This window comes from Rhea pennata, chromosome 3 (assembly GCF_028389875.1).
Source record: "Rhea pennata isolate bPtePen1 chromosome 3, bPtePen1.pri, whole genome shotgun sequence".
Lineage (NCBI taxonomy): Eukaryota > Metazoa > Chordata > Aves > Rheiformes > Rheidae > Rhea > Rhea pennata.
Genome location: NC_084665.1, coordinates 109,068,285 through 109,085,707, shown reverse-complemented (window position 1 = coordinate 109,085,707; position 17,423 = coordinate 109,068,285). Strand labels below are relative to the sequence as shown.

The following is a 17,423-nucleotide window of genomic DNA, read 5'->3' as shown; positions in this document are numbered from 1 at the left end:
TCACTGGAAGTATTAAAGGTACAGTAAGTCTGGGGAAGTACTGAAGTAGGAAACTATGAGGGGAAGCTGTAGGGAATACGAGGGACCTGAAAAAGACACAAATGTTAGGAATTTAGGCCTTACTAAATCCTTTGACCAGGAAACCACTTACTTTAAAAGGAAAAAGATGCTTTTTCTTCATCTAAAACAGAAACGTACAGTAAAAAGCACTTTGTTCAAAGTTTATGGAAGGAAAAAAATAGCTAGTCATCAAGACACAGAAATAGAATTCCCAAATGTGACCCCCCCAAAGATTTATAAGCATATAAAATTAGACTTAATCAGGTAAACTCTTTTGCAGATTAACTCTCCTGTTTACTGCCAAGTGAACAGGCTAAGTCATCTGTATCAAGCTTTATTTCACATGCAGCGGCTTATTTACTCAGGAGAAATGAAGCTTCTGCTATTTTATGACATTTCCTGCTTCTCATTATTGGCTGCACTTTACCCTACAGCATTACCTGCCTCTACGAAATCTTTCTTTCAGTACCATAAGCTGAAACAGATGTTGTACAACATTGTGGGTATCATTGCTGTTTATTTCCTTACCATTCTAATTCTGAAGACTAAGAAATAATACCATTTACCACTGTGGTAGGCGTATACTAAATCCGGAGCAGGGAGGCTGCACAGCTTTATCCTCAGTCCCATTTAATGTGGTATCCTAATGGGTACACTGCACTGCGCAGAGCCAGCGGTAAAGGTACCATCACTGAAATCTTGATAAATACTCAGCTACATAGTATCCTTCTGTCCTTTAATGAGTTTTCCCTCTGTTCTTTGAATATCTACAATTACATGTACATTTAGGTATATATCTAGTTTTCGGTCTGTATGAACCCACATACTCCACAACTATCCTTTCTGATAGTTTCAAAGTACCATGTAAACATTCACAAAAACATTACAAATTATGGATGTGTTTTCATTAGAACTATGCAAAATAATCCTATTCAACATTTTGCTAAATCAGCACTTCTGGACAAAAATTGCTGAAAAACTATTATTAGAGCTCATTTTTATCTTTATTTTACAAATAATAAGATAATTGAATTTTCATAAAAATATAATTGACATTTTTTCTAACTTGAAAGTAAAACTTAGTAAAAGCATAATTACAATGAATGGAAAATACAGTTTTTTTAAAAAATAATCTTATGGTTTATCATAAGAGTAAAAGGAATAATTAAGCATTAAAACAATAGAAAGAGACTGCATCCAATTATCACATATGGGTTACTAACCATTAGTACTTGGATTCAGGGATTCATACTCAGGTTTTTAGCTAGTACAATCTTCTTGTCTGACCTTGAACAATTTACTTGAATTCTGTACAAAAAGTGATCATGTGTAACATGATGACAATAGTTATTTTTATTTATTTATTTATTTATCTCTATGGAGGTAAATATCGCCGTGATGATGACTTGGAAATGATCTGCTTCTATGGTCAGGTTATTATAGATCGGTAATATCAGTTCTGCCTTTGTGTATAATCACTAGAGCAAATTATCAGTTTGCAAGTGGCAAGTGACTTTAACTGTGAAACCTCAGGAAAGAATATCTGGGAATATTCATAGTTCTTAAGATTTTTTGCCTGCTTGTTTTCACTGACTTTTGTTCCACTAGATCCCAGCGCAACCTCACTTAGCTTTTCCTTCTTTATCATATCACATTCTTCTCATTCCTTTCAAAACTGTGTGACTGCACATTTCCCTTTTCATTCCTTACATTTTTTGACTCTTTCTCCAGGCTTCTTTATTCATTAGTGATCTCAGTCTTGATATTCCATTTATCTAAGTCTTATACCATTCCCCAGAAAATACATATAACAGCATCAAAGTGGGGATCACCAGGCAGAATGTGAGCCTAGATGCAGATGTTACAGCTAATGCTTCAAACTGGAATCCTGAATTAGAAACTGCTGAAGTTCAGTTGGAAATTTGAATTCTAAGTGCCACAACTTTCTCTGATGTTTTCTACAGGGAAAAAAACAGACACTAGAAATACCTCACATATAGTAGTGCCTATATATCATTACAGCTTAATCCCAGATCCTGCACAGCTCTGAGCACTCTTAACTCACAGTAGAACCAATAGATTTCAGGACATTCTTAGCCTTTTGGATGATTATTCCCTTTTAAAAGTAATAAATGATGGCATTTATTGCTGATAATATGATGAATATGATACCATATTTTAATTTATCAATAATTCATAAACATCTATCCTTGTGCTTAGAAATTTGTTTACTATATAGCAGCTTTAAAAATATATTTTAAGAGGCAGTGGGCAAAAATTGAACCACAGGAAGTTCTGCCTGAATATGAAAAAGAATTTCTTCCCTGTGAGAGTGACAGAGCACTGGCATAGGTTGCCCAGAGAGGTTGTGGAGTCTCCTTGTCTGGAGATCTTCAAGGCCCACCTGGATGCAACCCTGTCTAACATGCTGTAGGTGACCCTGCTTGAGCAGGGGGGTTGGACCGGATGATCTCCAGAGGTCCCTTCCAACCTTACTGACTCTGTGATATTTTGCATTTAAAAAGTTTTACTTTTCCATTATCCTTTTTAAAATCAGTTTTTAGATTTTTTATCTTTTATGAGTTTACTACACAATTTTACAGAAATGATATTTCTGAAATAATAAAACACCATTTAGCAAAATACAATGTAGTAACAGACTTGTATAAATAGTGAAACAAATCTATAGCCAATACACCACTTTTATTTGTTGTAGAGTTTCTAGAGAATAGAAAAAAAAGATAATCCATGATTTGCAGTTCACCATGTATATGTGCAGCAGGAAATGGAAATTTTGATGTCTTGATAGTAACTCCATTTCATTTATTACCAAACTGAGAAAAAATATGCTGCCTACCTTTGTCTCAATTTGCTTGGTGTCTGGATTCTGAAAAAGTAGCTTTACTTTTGTTTTCCCATCATCTGAAGATCCTTTCAGTTGAGAGAATTTAAATCTCCACAGCACATTCTAAAGAGAAAGAAATTTGATTAAGAACTCTTTTACACACTCTCACCTAGAACTACAGATAACTGATAGACCTTAACATATTCAGATAACTTTTAAGCCAGTAAGTGTAGTACATGATAACAGGCTGGTTGCAGAGCAAATAAAATAAATGGTTCTGTAACATATGTGACAGCAAAAGATACAGTATTAATATTCACTAATTAACTATCAGGAAATTTTCTCATATGTAAATGTTTTGCTTGTGTATCTGAAATAATATCAACATCCATGGCAAAAATTAATTCTAGAATGAACCACGAGGCTATTTTTTATCAGTTTCAGTATGAACACAATTCCATACAGTATCTTAATCTCTCATATTTCAGCCAGCTCACCTACATAGCATAGGTAATAGCTTATACAGACGTTGCAAAGTTGAATTCACTGTTGTGTGTAAAGCAGTTTGAAATGGGCTACAGAAATGTGAAATTGTTATTAATGTGGTCTTGCAAACTACAAAAAAAAGTCTTGTATTATACAGTTGTTTGCAAATATATAAGAATTCTAGGGTATGATCAAACCTAGCTCTCTTACGGGTTTACATATGTGGTCTTACTACTAGGCAAATCCTAGATCAAAAGGATGTTTTAATAGTTATGAGAGTGCTTTTTAAAGACAAATTCTGGGAAATTATTTTTGAAACCATTTTCATTTTCTGTATTTATTTGAATGTATTCTATTTATCACTTTTAAAAGTATAATAAATCTAAAAATGAAACCAACAACTTGTATTCAGATTTCCTGCTGATGTTTCCTTAATGTTCTGTAATATTAATGAAAATTTGATGCACATGTTGAGACGTGAATCACTCCCCTGGACACTGCTGAGGAAACATGATTTAAATGATTTCAAAGTTGTTTCAAAAGCACACATAAAATAGGCAGAACTTTGCTTCTCTGCAAAATATTCTCCTTATGTCAACTGGCTCTATGACTTGTAAGCAAAAACTTTCTCCCTGTGAATTTGTCCAATATTCCGTAGATAATCATGATTGGATTTGGGGTAGAAGAGCTGCTTTGAGTCACATGCAATTAAAGAAAGAAGGAACATCAGCCCTCTCTGAGTGAGCTGAGACTATTTCTACTAACTGATAGGACTGATATTATGGGGAGTTTTAAACTACTCTCTGCAAGTTAGACTACTGCCACACACAGATGGTAAATTCAAGAAAGAATGTGTGGGCTTATTCCTAATTTAGAACACAGTTAGCTTGGAGAGAGCAGGAGCCCTGTCTCCCTCAGATTAGCAGTTCAGGAAGTTATTTCTTCACATTGTTATTATTACATTATAAGCCTTAATGCTAATGATGAAGAGTAAATATTCATTCTTAACATCACATATGGTAATTGTGATTAAAATTCCACCATTCTGAGTACTACAGCAATGTAGAAAAGAAGGATATCTGACTGAGAGATAATTAAAATGAGAAAGGTAACAAACGGGATATTACAGAGATTGTCTCATTGACCAGTAATTTTGTCTTTGTAGTGGATATTGCACTAGTTGAACAAATGTCAACCGATAGACTTGAGGATGTATATTTAGCGTGAGAAAGCCCTTATGAATCTGAATTATTCTGTTATGGTTCTTACAATCGTACTAATACTTTGTAATGCCCTATATTTTTAAAAAAAAAAGTCTTACAAGAGGCAAAAAAAGCTTGATTCCATCTCCTGCTTCCCAGTAGACACAAACTCAGTTGACTTCCTAGATTTCTTAATTTAAAAGATGAAAAAAAATCAACTATGCCACAGCATTGTGATGGTGCTTAAACTTTACATTCATGAATAGAGTTTAACTGGCTCCAGAGGGCCTAATTAGACCACCTGAAAGGTATTCAAAGCTTAAATGGGATCGGAATTAAACAGAATAGATAAATGTTCTATACAGTGCAACTGCTAAGGATGGAGAGGAAACAGGGATCCAGGAGCAATTTAGAAATGTGCATTGCTGGAGTGATCATCTCTCCCAAAGTTGACACTGTGTGAAAAAAAGAAGAAGCAGATGGCTCTGGAAGGCAGAAAAAAATGCACACTTTGGGATCCCTTTATTTTAGGTGAGCTGCTGGAGGCACAGACTAGGGAAGGTGAACCAACTAGGTCAGCTAGGTACAAGCAAACCTCTATGATCACATACAAAGCAGCAGCAGGTGATGTGGGTAGCTCAGTGACAGGCACCAAATGGTAAAAGCTGCATGAGTTAAAGCTGTGATTACCTTAAGAGTCAACTCCAGCTGAAAATTATGGGCAGTAAGAATTAATTGTGCAACTTGCCCATTACTACCCCACTCAGAGGCCTGAGGATGCATCTCCATCTTTCACGCAAATGTACAATAAATGTATAAAAGTATTCAAAATTTTTACATTTTAATCTATCTAACTTTATTCTCTATTTTTCCTTTAAGTAAGCAACAAGGATTGATCTAAATCCTCCTGATCACTGAGAGTGAAAGTAGGCACTTCGGGTCAAAGTCCTACCCTTCCTATAGGCAAAATCTTGGTCCTATTGAATGCAGCAGAAATGGATTTTAATTCTGGTTCATTTTTTTTTTGATCTTTTTAAAATGAATGTCAATAGAAAATTTTATAATCCTAAAAGTAGGAGTACAGTCAGTCAACTCACCGTTTTAAAAGAAACATTCTCAATAGTACCTGCAATCTCATTGGTTTGAAGTTTTAGGTATAGAAAGTAATATGTGATATGCATTTGGAAATGCAGTATCACCTTAAGGCAGAGAAAGATAAGCAAAGGTGTTTCTTGGGACTTTACCCTACTTAATGGTTTAGTACATGCAATGTAAGATCTAAGTTTCAAATGCTAGTGGTCTTGGTCATTATTTTGCTTCACAAAGATTTCAAGAAACATGGATTTTGCATGGAACCCCCCCCCCACTAGGCTGTCAATGTTTTAAAATGCAGTAAATTTCCTCTTTATGTCAAATGACTTACTCAATTTCTTTCACAGACATTTCAAAGGAAAGAAAATTTTCATTCTGAGGAAAAGGTGATATTTGCTGTAAAGCTTTATTAAGATAGAAACATTTATTATATGTAAATTTAATTTTACTTACAAATAAATTTAGAAATTAATGTAAAATAGCCTAAAATATCATTTAAAATTATATTTAAAATAGTAGAATTGTAGATATTTTTTGGAAATTGGTATATGTCATGAACCATCAACACAGGCATTTTAGATGCAGCCAATCTGTTTTGCAGGATAAGAGAATTTAATCAGATGGATTATGATTAAAGTGCATTAGATGTGGCTCTGTTTACTACAAACATAGCCTAACTTGTTTATGATGAAAGAATAACTAATTTTATATCTGTGACAAACTGCATCAGATGACAGTTTAATTTTTTTCATGATTAGTAATCTTTAAAAAATCTTGAAATATTTCAGATACTAAGAAATCAAGTTCAGTGCTAAATATTAACCTTTTTTATTACCTGAGAAGGAAATGAGCTGTCCTCCAAAATCTCACTTTACATGCTGCAGTACAAATAGATTATCTCTTTCTAGTCTCAAACTGGCTGCATTTCAGTGGTGCCATACAAATAAAAGTTGCAGTATTTTAGGGAAAGAAATACTATATATAAATGAAAAAAAATCTTTTATTATTCTTGGAATTATCAGTCAAGCAGAGTTATGTCTTCTGTTCCTTTTCCTCTTACCTTTGTTTTACTGTCAAAACAGGTAAATCCGAGAGCAAAGTCAACTGTGAAGCACAGCATATCCCCTTGCCAACTGCACACGTATGTTTTAGACTGGAAAAAAAGCATTAATTTTGTGAGAACAGCCATCAGTTTCATCTATCATATAAGAATAATGTTGTATTACACATTTTTGAGCATGAGAAGACACTTAGCTGGCAACACCACTATTGCTTTGTATTACTGCATTTTAAATTAAGGCTTTGACAGTAATGTAGTATCAGATCTGTTAGCTAGAGATTAAAGGGAGGTCTTTTTTAATATCAGGAGCCCATATTTCTCAAAACAAATAACATATTCTTGGAAACCATCTGTTTCCAAACCATCTGCATTTACAAAATGCAACATAGAACAAACCATACCAAATTTGACTATTTCAAAGCTTTTGGAAAATTGTTTACACCTAATTTCCAACTCATGTGCAAGTAATATTACCTAAATAACTGGTGACTACATCCAATTATGAAATATTTATTACTTCACCCATCTTTCTGATTTAAACTTTGAAGATAGCCTTTTTGCAACATTTTCCTGTGTAAACTTAGGTGACATGCAACTGCACTACTGTTGATTAATGCCAGCTAATATAATAATTTAATAATTAGAGCTAACTAGCACTAACTAACCAGTACTGCTACTTGCTAGACAATACTAGATATATGCCAATCATTTAATTTCTTTTTAGATTAAAAAAAAGTTCTATTTAAACTTCAGAAAAAGCTTTACAAAAAAGTCAATGAACCTTCTCCTTTACATGCATTTTTAAGACTAACAAACTTGAGTGTATGTTGCATTCTGAAAGGAAAAGAGAAAATTTCAGCTACCAACAGAGTATGAAATGGCTTGATGACACTTAAGTTAATAGCAAAAATCCCACTGACCTCCATATGAGTAGAGATAAGATCCTGTCCTCAGCCTTTCCTCACCAAAGTTTATAAGTTATTTTTAAAATGCTTTTAAAATGCTTAATAAATCCTTGTGATATGAAAGCTTTGAGGATTTGTTTTGTTTGTTTTTCCCAAGAGCATCACACTGTCATCTGACCCTTAGACACTTGTTAATTAGAATTTTTGTACCAGAATAGTCTCCTTAAATGCTTAAAAATCATTTTAACACAAGAATGGTCAGGAGGAGACTGAAAGCATTAATAAACTTGCTTCGGTTACTGAAAGTTTTCCACTTATTTGTTTTTTAAAGATATTTTTAGTATAATTAAAAAAATAGTATTTAGTATCTCTGAATGTTTTCACTATTCAGAAAATTAGAATTATATCAACATAAACATTTCTGAGTTACACATATAACATTTTATATAGATTTCTGAAAGGGCCTGGAATGAAATTCACTTATTCAGATTAGTACTATAATCAATTGAATAATGACACAGTTGCAAATTATTTCTGAATAAATTATTTTACTTACTGGTGTTCAAAGATCGTATTTTTGTCATTTTAAAATATTTCAATGATTGATACTCAATTATAGCATTATTTAAATATCCCTACATTTTATACATTAATTAAAGTGTGGCATTAAGCAACAGTCATAATTTATTCTGCATTATTTTCCAATTAAAAAAGGTTATACTAACTGAGCTCTGACTCACCAAAACAATTTTTAAAAATTATATTAAATTAGATCCCCCAATGAGTAAGCATTTAATTACACGGCTACAAACAGTGAATACTAAAATGAACTATTCACAGATAATTAAGCCTGGAGTATTTTATGAATATTCAATATTTGCAAATAATGTAAATGGTTTGGAAACTAATTGCAAATAAATACTAAAGACAAACAGAATAGATTGCATTTTCAGCATGATAAATATTGCAAATAGATATAATCAAAATTTATACTTACAAATGACTAAAGGCTTTTTTTAACAGATATAGTTTGAGTTTTGCCATATAAAGTAGAGATAACAACTGTTATTAAATGTAAAAGCTTGCTTATGGCATATGCTCAATGACTCAGTCTCTCAAATGCCTCCATAAGACAGGCTTCCATCCCCACTCATTCACACCAGTAGAATTCTAAGAATTTTAGAAAAATTGGCATGCCTTCATGAAAATCAATATTTTATATTAATCATGTTTAAATACGAGTACACAAACTACAGAATATATAAATAAGATTTTGTTTAATGTTCTTGTAAATGCATAAAATTTCTTGTCTGTTTTACAATATTAATAGGTCCAGTGCTCAATTCTTAATCTGTATCCCATTTCCTGAATTATTAATTGTTTTTACAAATGTTAAACACATACTTAATCTATGCAGTTCTAAAGATCTGACTTTTGCTTAGGGAACCTTTTTTTATTCACATGAAAATTAATTAAAATTTAATGGCATTTCTAAAGATGACCAGTTAAATTAGAATTGTAATAAGCTTCCTGTACATAATTAAAACAATCTAAAACTTAATTGTGTAATTAAACTGAGTGCTTCTAGTAACAAAATGATGAGTATCTTTTAATGACCCTATAAATCTAACCTAATCTAACTGCTATTTAACATCTCACCTGAATTTAAAGAGGATATTCAGTTTGTTTATTTGTTTGCTTCAGCAATTAAAATGCAGTAGATTCTAAAATTAGGATATATTGGTCTTTTCCCATAGGAAGGGATTCCTATATATAATTTTGCTTCATATGTGCTTTTGTCATTATCACAGAACATAAAATTAAGATAATGTTAACAACTTGATTGAACATTTTTGCATTTTAAATATACTATTTAATGCTCACAAGCACCACATTCATCAATTGGTTTTATTCACCTTAGTTTACCATGAAGAATTAATAGATTCCTAAGCTAGAAAAATACTTTTTATTCAGACTCCTAATTTCCACTAAATTTTATTTATGTAGGGGAACATTTCCTGATGAAACTCAGAGGGTGATTCAGATTCCTATTTCTCAAGCACCGCTTAATTCCAAAAGATGCCTAGAAACAATCAATGTGTTTGTTTTGACTGCAGAGTTGCTTAGACGCCTAAAGTCTTCTGAGTTCTTGGAAGACCTAGGTTAGCTGTAATACAAAGATGGGTAGGGAGATACCCATTCTCTTCCTCCAAGTCCCTCAGTGAGGACTTCATATTTTAGGTCTATGCTGACTACCTCTAACTTGGATAGTACTAAGATCAGTTTAAAATGCTTTTGGAGAATGGCTAGCAAATATCTTTTGTGGAGGAAAGGAGAACCAGGAACTAAATTCATTTTAGGCTGCAGGGCTCCAAACAAGTTTCCATTTCTTCTATTTCCTCTAACCTCAAAATTTTCATTTGGACTTGGTAACAAACACATACTGTGAAATAGTTTCAGATGGAGCCCATTCCATAAGTTCTTGCCCCTGGTCCACTTTGCAGTAGAATGCAATGATGCTCATTCACACCAGTATAGATCACCGTCCCTTTCCATTCTTGACTTTGGCAATGAGCTTCCTTTACTCTTGCAATTATGGAATCACCCCATGGTATCTACAGCAATTGTCTGCGTGGAAGTTTAGTATTAGCAATCTGGGTTTGGATATCTTTTAATGCAATTTTGGAGAAAAAAAATATGGAGACAGTACTGCATATTAGCCAGATCTCTGAGTTTTCAAACTTGAGAACTCACAGTTTAAGTAACAGAGAGGAAAAGAATGGATTATTTAAAAAAATAAATAATCTTCCTTATTGTTTGGAAATGAGATTTTCTGGGCTTAAATCTAATGCTGGCTTGTCACAAAAAACTTAAGTAAGTGCAGATAAATGAGGATCTGCAAAGTCCCGACCTTAAGATATGCATTGAAATATTTTCCTGACATACAGCAATAATCTAACACTCACATTAATTTACATAACTGCATTTACACATATCATAAACATACGAAAATTCAAAAAATTACAAATGTGGTAGAGTGACAATTTTTGATTGGCACTGCTGAAGAGCAAATATTTTTCCAGTTCTAATCTTTGTGGTTCTGAAAGGTAGTAGGGATGTAGCCCAGAGTGCACTCTTGATGAGATTCTTTAGCAAAAGTAATAAGAATTTAGCTATTAAAAGAAAAGGGTTATGCCTAAACTGTATCAGATCAGAAAATTAGAAGTATATTTCCCAGATCAATTATTTTTAATGTTTTCAAAGTTCTTTGATCATGAAAAAATCTGTAAAAATATTATTTGTAGTAAAAGATGATTGTAAAAGTCTCATCTCTGTATTCTTTCAGGAACTACTATCTCAATACACATACCCTTAACTCATGAAAATACCACTAAGATGACAACATCACTGGCTAAATAGAGGGAGAACCGTGTTTCTGTCTCATTTATAAAAGGAATCTCTTATATACAGACCTCCTGTGCAATGAAATTCCTACCTCGCTTCAGCAAATCGCTGAAACAAAGCTGAGATTTTATCTGTACAGAAACACCTGGGAATACAGGAGTGTGAGGAGAAGGCGAGGTAGAGCACAGAGCTGCATACTGCAGGATGAGTTAGGAAGAAGAAAGAGTCTTGGAAGCTAAATGATGCAAAAGCAGTATCTACAGGCAGGAGATGAAGGAGAGATTTCAGCCCTGTACGAAGATCAGCTAGACAGAGTGTCTTCACCCCATCCATGAAATTCTCTGCACACCTATTTAAGCATTATACTACAATTCACTAATGTTTTGGTGTTTGAGGAACTCAGTACTTTTTTCCCCCTAGCCACATTACTAGAGAGTCAATTACTATCTTCCATGACAAGTGCACATCTCCTGGTATCTGCTGGCGGTAATTAGCATAGAAGATGTGGGTCAGTTACCTCCTAATAGTAAAGAACAGAAATGCTTTTTTCATGGTTATATTTCCTGAGTTTTTACATGGGGGGGAGGCAAGGAATAGGTTGCTTCAATTCTCTTAAACAAAGACTGATGTAGATTTTGAGTAACAATTAGAAGAGCTTTTTCAAAAATGCTTGACAGCAGGCCAGTTAATTTCAGAACCATTTTTTATGATCATCAGTATGACCACCTTTTCTTCAGAAGGAGGCATGTATTTGTGAATAGATCTGCTAATGTAATGAGGAGGGCTTTAAAGCTGGGTGTTGGATACCTAAATCTAATGGTAAGGAAACACTGGAAATGGAGAATGAATGTGTGAGAAAAGGCTACCAGGGGGACCTTCACATCCATTTAGCAAGGAGGGCATTCAGCAGTACACCTCAAGTGCCTGTGCAACAATGAATGAAGGTTGGGGGAAAAAAAGTATTTATCAGTTCGTGAGCAGTCAATGGACTCTAACATGACTGGAATTACAGAGACCAAGTGGGTAATAGGCACAGTTTCAACCCAGTCATGGATAAGCACCAGCTGTTTAGGAAGGGGAGGAAAGGAAGAAGAGATCTCCTCTTCTGATTTCAACAGAGACATTTAGCTTTCTGCACAGGCTGAAGATACACATGTTTGGATGCTTTGGGGACTGTGAGGTCCAACTGCTTCTAAACAAATCTAGACATGCAACAGACTTTGTGACTACTGGAATATTAGCTCATTGAAATGCTTTGGCTTGGTTGCCTAAATTTGCCTAAGTCCTGTCATAGGTGTGAAAGATAGTACCTCTGGATTTTTTTCCAAGATATACAATCTTTTAATTTTCCTCTGACTTTCTTGGATTGTTTTCTGACCAACAGACAAGGATTATATTTCTTCATATTTTTAGCAAAATTCTTTAAAGTTATAATTACTAATTCTGCTGGTTTGGATGTTACATACTAGCTCATTCATTGTGAAGAAATACTATTTTAACCCATCTTTAAAGAATCAGAGAGCTCACAGTTACCAGCTTTTAATGTCAGTTTCCATTTCCACGTCCTAAGATACTGTTTGGCAAGTAGAATTTCTAATAAACAAATGAAATTCAGTAATGTTGCTCATGTAAGGGTAAAAAATGCAGTGAGAAAAATGATGTAGTACAGCTTGATTTTAATGGGGTTGACTTCCTTAACTGTGTTTATTGCCCTTGTTCCTAATGCCCCATCAAGCTTACAGTTTCAAAAAATCAGCTGAAGCCTGGCTACAGTTTGATTAATTCTTGTCTTGCAGAAAAAAAAATCACTTCTGCTTGAAATTACAGCTACATCCTATGCCATTCATTCATATGCAATATATTCATTCATTCTGGCCTCCACTACATTCTGTTGAGCAGCAATCTTAGTATTTTTGATCAGACAAAGCATAGCAAAAATTACAGCTCTTTTGTTCTAAATAAAAACAAATTTGGCACCTACATTACTTTGCCATTGGGAAATAAATAATATTGCTAAACTTTATTGCTTAAACTGCACAGCCCCCTTACTACTCTGTCAGCTTCTTTATGTATGTATACACATATTTGCACTAAGATGTACTATGCTTATTTATTATATATATATGTGGGAAAATAGATGCTATTTTTCAATATATTCATGTTATACAGTTCCACACATATCTACTTTATAAAGATAAATAATAAAAAATAACAAGTCATCAAAGAATTTTGTCAAGAACCATAATGTATATAACATACACATTGTATATCTTTCTTACTTGTCATTTGAAGTTAAAATATATGCTATGTCTCCGAGTGGAAGTTAATCTGTCACTGATTGGCTAACTGCTAAAATCTTAACACTTTTACTTTGCTTACAACAAGGGAGTGTTTGCATTCAAACTAGGTTAGAATTAATTTCTTGAAGTAATTAATAAATTTTGAGAATATTTATTGTTTTCCACAGACAAGTCATCCCAATTACAAGCAGAATAAATAATACAGTTGATAAGAACAAAATTTTACTTGTTCAGTAAAAACAGTATCTACTTGACGTGTTATTAAACAGCCATTACTACTTATTCTGGTATTTTTTCATCATTTATAATTGACTACCCATAAAAATATACACAAACCAATAAAAACAGCTACTGTAGGAACAGCTGTAGCTTTCATGCATTTTATGCAAATCTTTAGTGATGACCAAAACCTATTAAATCTATTAATGGCAAAGCTCTCTTGAACTATTCAAGATTTGTCTGTTGTTACTCAATGTTGAAATAAGAACTTACCTAAAGGCTGAACTAAAAAATATTTGATTTTTAACAAACTCTGTGATTTTATAAAGGCTTTAAAAATCGAACTTTATGCACAAGAAGGGGACGGTGGAATTTTAGGGGACTACTTGTGTATAAAGTAATTTGTTTATCATTCCCTGTTGGATTGGACAATAACATAATCACTGAATTTAATTATAAGAGTTTTCCGTAGAAAGAGTCAACATTTCAGTAATATAAAAAGAAAATTCCAGTGTTCCCAGTTTGAACTGGTAACTGGTACATTTTGGTATCGTACAAACATCACTGATTGTACCACCCAGGTTTTAAGACCAAGCAACATTTTAATTTTTTTTTGACAGTTAATATTTTATTTAGTCTTTCTGCATCTGGTTCTCATCGGGGACTTCAACCACCCTGACATCTGCTGGAGGGACTACACAGCAAGGCACAAACAGTCCAGGAAGCTCCTGCAATGCATTGATGATAACTTCTTGTCACAAATGGTGGAGGAGCCTACGAGGAAGGGTGTCCTGCTGGACCTTGTCCTTACCAACAGAGAGGGACTGGTTAGAGATGTGAAGGTTGGGGGCAGCCTTGGCTGCAGTGACCACGAGATGGTGGAGTTCAGGATCCGTCAGGAAAGAATTAAAGCAACAAGCAGGATTGCAGCCCTGGACTTCAGGAGAGGAGACTTTGGGCTCTTCACAGACCTACTTGGTGGAGTTCCATGGGTTAAGGTCCTAGAAGGAAGGGGGGTGCAGAATTGCTGGCTAGTATTCAAAGATCACTTCCTCCAAGCTCAAGAGCAGTGCATCCCTTTGAGTAAGAAGTGCAGCAAAAGGGGCAGGAGACCTGCATGGGTGACCAAGGAGCTCTTGGCCAAATTCAGACAGAAGAAGAAAGTACACAAAACGTAGAAGAGGGGACAGGCTACTTGGGAGAATTACAGGAATGCAGTCAGAGTATGTAGAGATGTTACGAGGAAGGCTAAGGCCCTGTTGGAATTGAGTCTGGCAAGTGATGTCAAGGATGACAGGAAGGGCTTCTTCAAATACATCAGCAGCAAGAGGAGGACTAGGGAAAATGTGGGCCCGCTACTGAATGGGGTGGGGGTCCTGGTGACAAGGATACAGAGAAGGCAGAATTACTGAATGCCTTCTTTGCTTCAGCCTTCACTGCTAAGGGCAGCCCTCAGGAATCCCAGAGCCTGGATGTGAGGGAGAAAGTCCGGAGAAGGGAAGACTTTACTTTGGTTGAGGAGGATAGGATTAGAGACCTTCTGGGCAGGCTAGACATACACAAATCCATGGGCCTGGATGGGATGCACCCACGGGTACTGAGGGAGCTGGCAGATGATATTGCCAGGCCACTCTCCACCATCTTTGAAAGGTCCTGGAGAACTGGAGAGGTGCCTGAGGACTGGAAGAAAGCCAATGTCACTCCAGTCTTCAAGAAGGGCAAGAAGGAGGACCCAGGCAACTACAGGCCGGTCAGCTTCACCTCCATCCCTGGAAAGGTGATGGAACAGATCATTCTGGATGTCATCTCCAGACATGTGGAGGAGAAGAAGGTGATCAGGAGCAGCCAGCATGGATTCACCAAGGGGAAAGCCTGCTTAACCAATCTGAGAGCCTTCTATGATGGAATGACTGTCTGGGTAGATGAGGGCAGAGCAGTGGACGTTGTGTACCTTGACTTCAGCAAGGCTTTGGACACTGTCTCCCATAACATCTTCCTAGGCAAGGCCAGGAAGTGTGGGTTAGACGAGTGGACAGTGAGGTGGATTGAGAACTGGCTGAAAGGCAGAGCTCAGAGGGTTGTCATCAGTGGCGTGGAGTCCAGTTGGAGGCCTGTGGCTAGTGGCGTCCCCCAGGGCTCAGCACTGGGTCCCATCCTGTTCAACTTATTCATCAATGACCTGAATGAGGGGACAGACTGCCTCCTCAGCAAGTTTGCCCATGCTACCAAGCTGGGAGGAGTGGCTGATAGACCTGAGGGCTGTGCTGCCATCCAGAGAGACCTGGACAGGCTGGAGAGTTGGATGGAGAGGAACCTCCTAAGGTTCAACAAGGGCAAGTGCAGGGTCGTGCACCTAGGGAAAAATAACCTTAGGCACCAGTACAAGCTGGGGGCTGAGCTGCTGGAGAGCAGCTCTGCCGAGAAGGACCTGGGAGTGCTGGTTGATGACAAGTTGACCGTGAGCCAGCAATATGCCCTTGTGGCCAAGAAGGCCAATGGTCTCCTGGGCTACATTGGGAAGACTATTGCCAGCAGGCTGAGGAAGGTGATCCTGTCCCTCCACTCAGCCCTGAGGAGGCCTCATCTTGAGTCTTGTGTCCAGTTCTGGGCTCCCCACTAAAAGAGAGACATGGAACTACTGCAGAGAGTCCAGCGTAGGGCTACAGAGATGATCAGAGGGCTGGAGCATCTGTCCGATGAGGAACATCTGTGAGAGCTGGGCCTCTTCAGCCTGGGGAAGAGAAGACTGAGGGGGGATCTTACCAATGTGTACAAGTACCTGAAGGGAGGGTGTCAAGGGGACAGGGACAAACTCTTTTCAGTAGTCTCATGTGACAGGTCAAGAGGCAATGGGCAGAAACCGAAGCACAGGCAGTTCCGCCTGACCATGAGGGGGAATTTCTTTGCTGTGAGAGTGACGGAGCACTGGCACAGGTTGCCCAGAGAGGTCGTGGAGTCTCCTTCTGTGGGGATCTTCAAGGCCCACCTTGATGCAACCCTGTCTACCATGCTCTAGGTGACCCTGCTGAGCGGGGAGGTTGGACTAGATGATCTCCAGAGGTCCCTTCCAACCTTACTGATTCTATGATCTTAAATTTTGGAAACTAAAAAAAAGGGGAGGAAGTTTGTGGAAAATTTAAGAGAAATCTGAAGGCCTACCACAGAAAAGAACCTAAATGAGGGGTTCTTTTCATATGCTTTAGATGCAAAAAAAAGCACAATATAATTGAAAACACACAGAGAGTTATAAAAAAACAGAAATTGTTACAAACTGCCGACAGTTTTTACATATTCTTGCATTAAGGAGACACACTTTATAGAATCACAAGTAAAAGAACATAACATAGCATTATCAATGCCTTTATCTTTCTATTTTTTCCATTTGTTAGGCAACTATTATACTAAACAGGAGTGAGCTTCTGGAACAAATTCCAAGGTATTTATCAATATACAGTTTTCTAAATATTTCCTTAATATGGGACAGGATAGGCCAACAATAAGTGTTTCTGAAATTCTACTTTTAGCATGCAAAAACTCTGAAGAGGAAGTGAAAATGACTATAAGAGCATGCAGTTGTTATGATTGCACAGAGCAATGTATCTCAGTCCACATCTAGTACACTCTAGAGAGTGCACTAGAAGGCACGCAAAATTAAAACCCTTAATTCTGAAGAAAGTCTACAAGATTTTCTTCAATATTATTTTTATATGGAATTAGTAGTGCTGAATGGAAGTACTTTTTAAACTTTCTGAAATTCCAAAGTAGCTGAAATAAAAATGCATATATTTTGGATTTGGTTTGGGAATGTGTAAAATTCTGAATGATATTTTCAGGTATCAGGTGTATTCC

At 36.0% G+C, this 17,423-nt stretch overlaps 1 protein-coding gene across 3 annotated transcripts in view; it reads right to left on the bottom strand.

The window, feature by feature from the left end:
* SNTG2 (syntrophin gamma 2) overlaps positions 1-17,423 on the bottom strand; it is a 296,093-nt gene that overhangs the window by 13,390 nt on the left and 265,280 nt on the right. For all 3 annotated transcript variants that reach the window (XM_062572982.1, XM_062572983.1, XM_062572984.1), the window contains 2 exons: positions 6,746-6,838; positions 2,918-3,028 (listed from right to left, as the gene is read on the bottom strand). In XM_062572982.1, the coding sequence (XP_062428966.1) occupies positions 2,918-3,028; positions 6,746-6,838 (204 nt within the window). The remainder of the gene's footprint in view (positions 1-2,917; positions 3,029-6,745; positions 6,839-17,423) is intronic.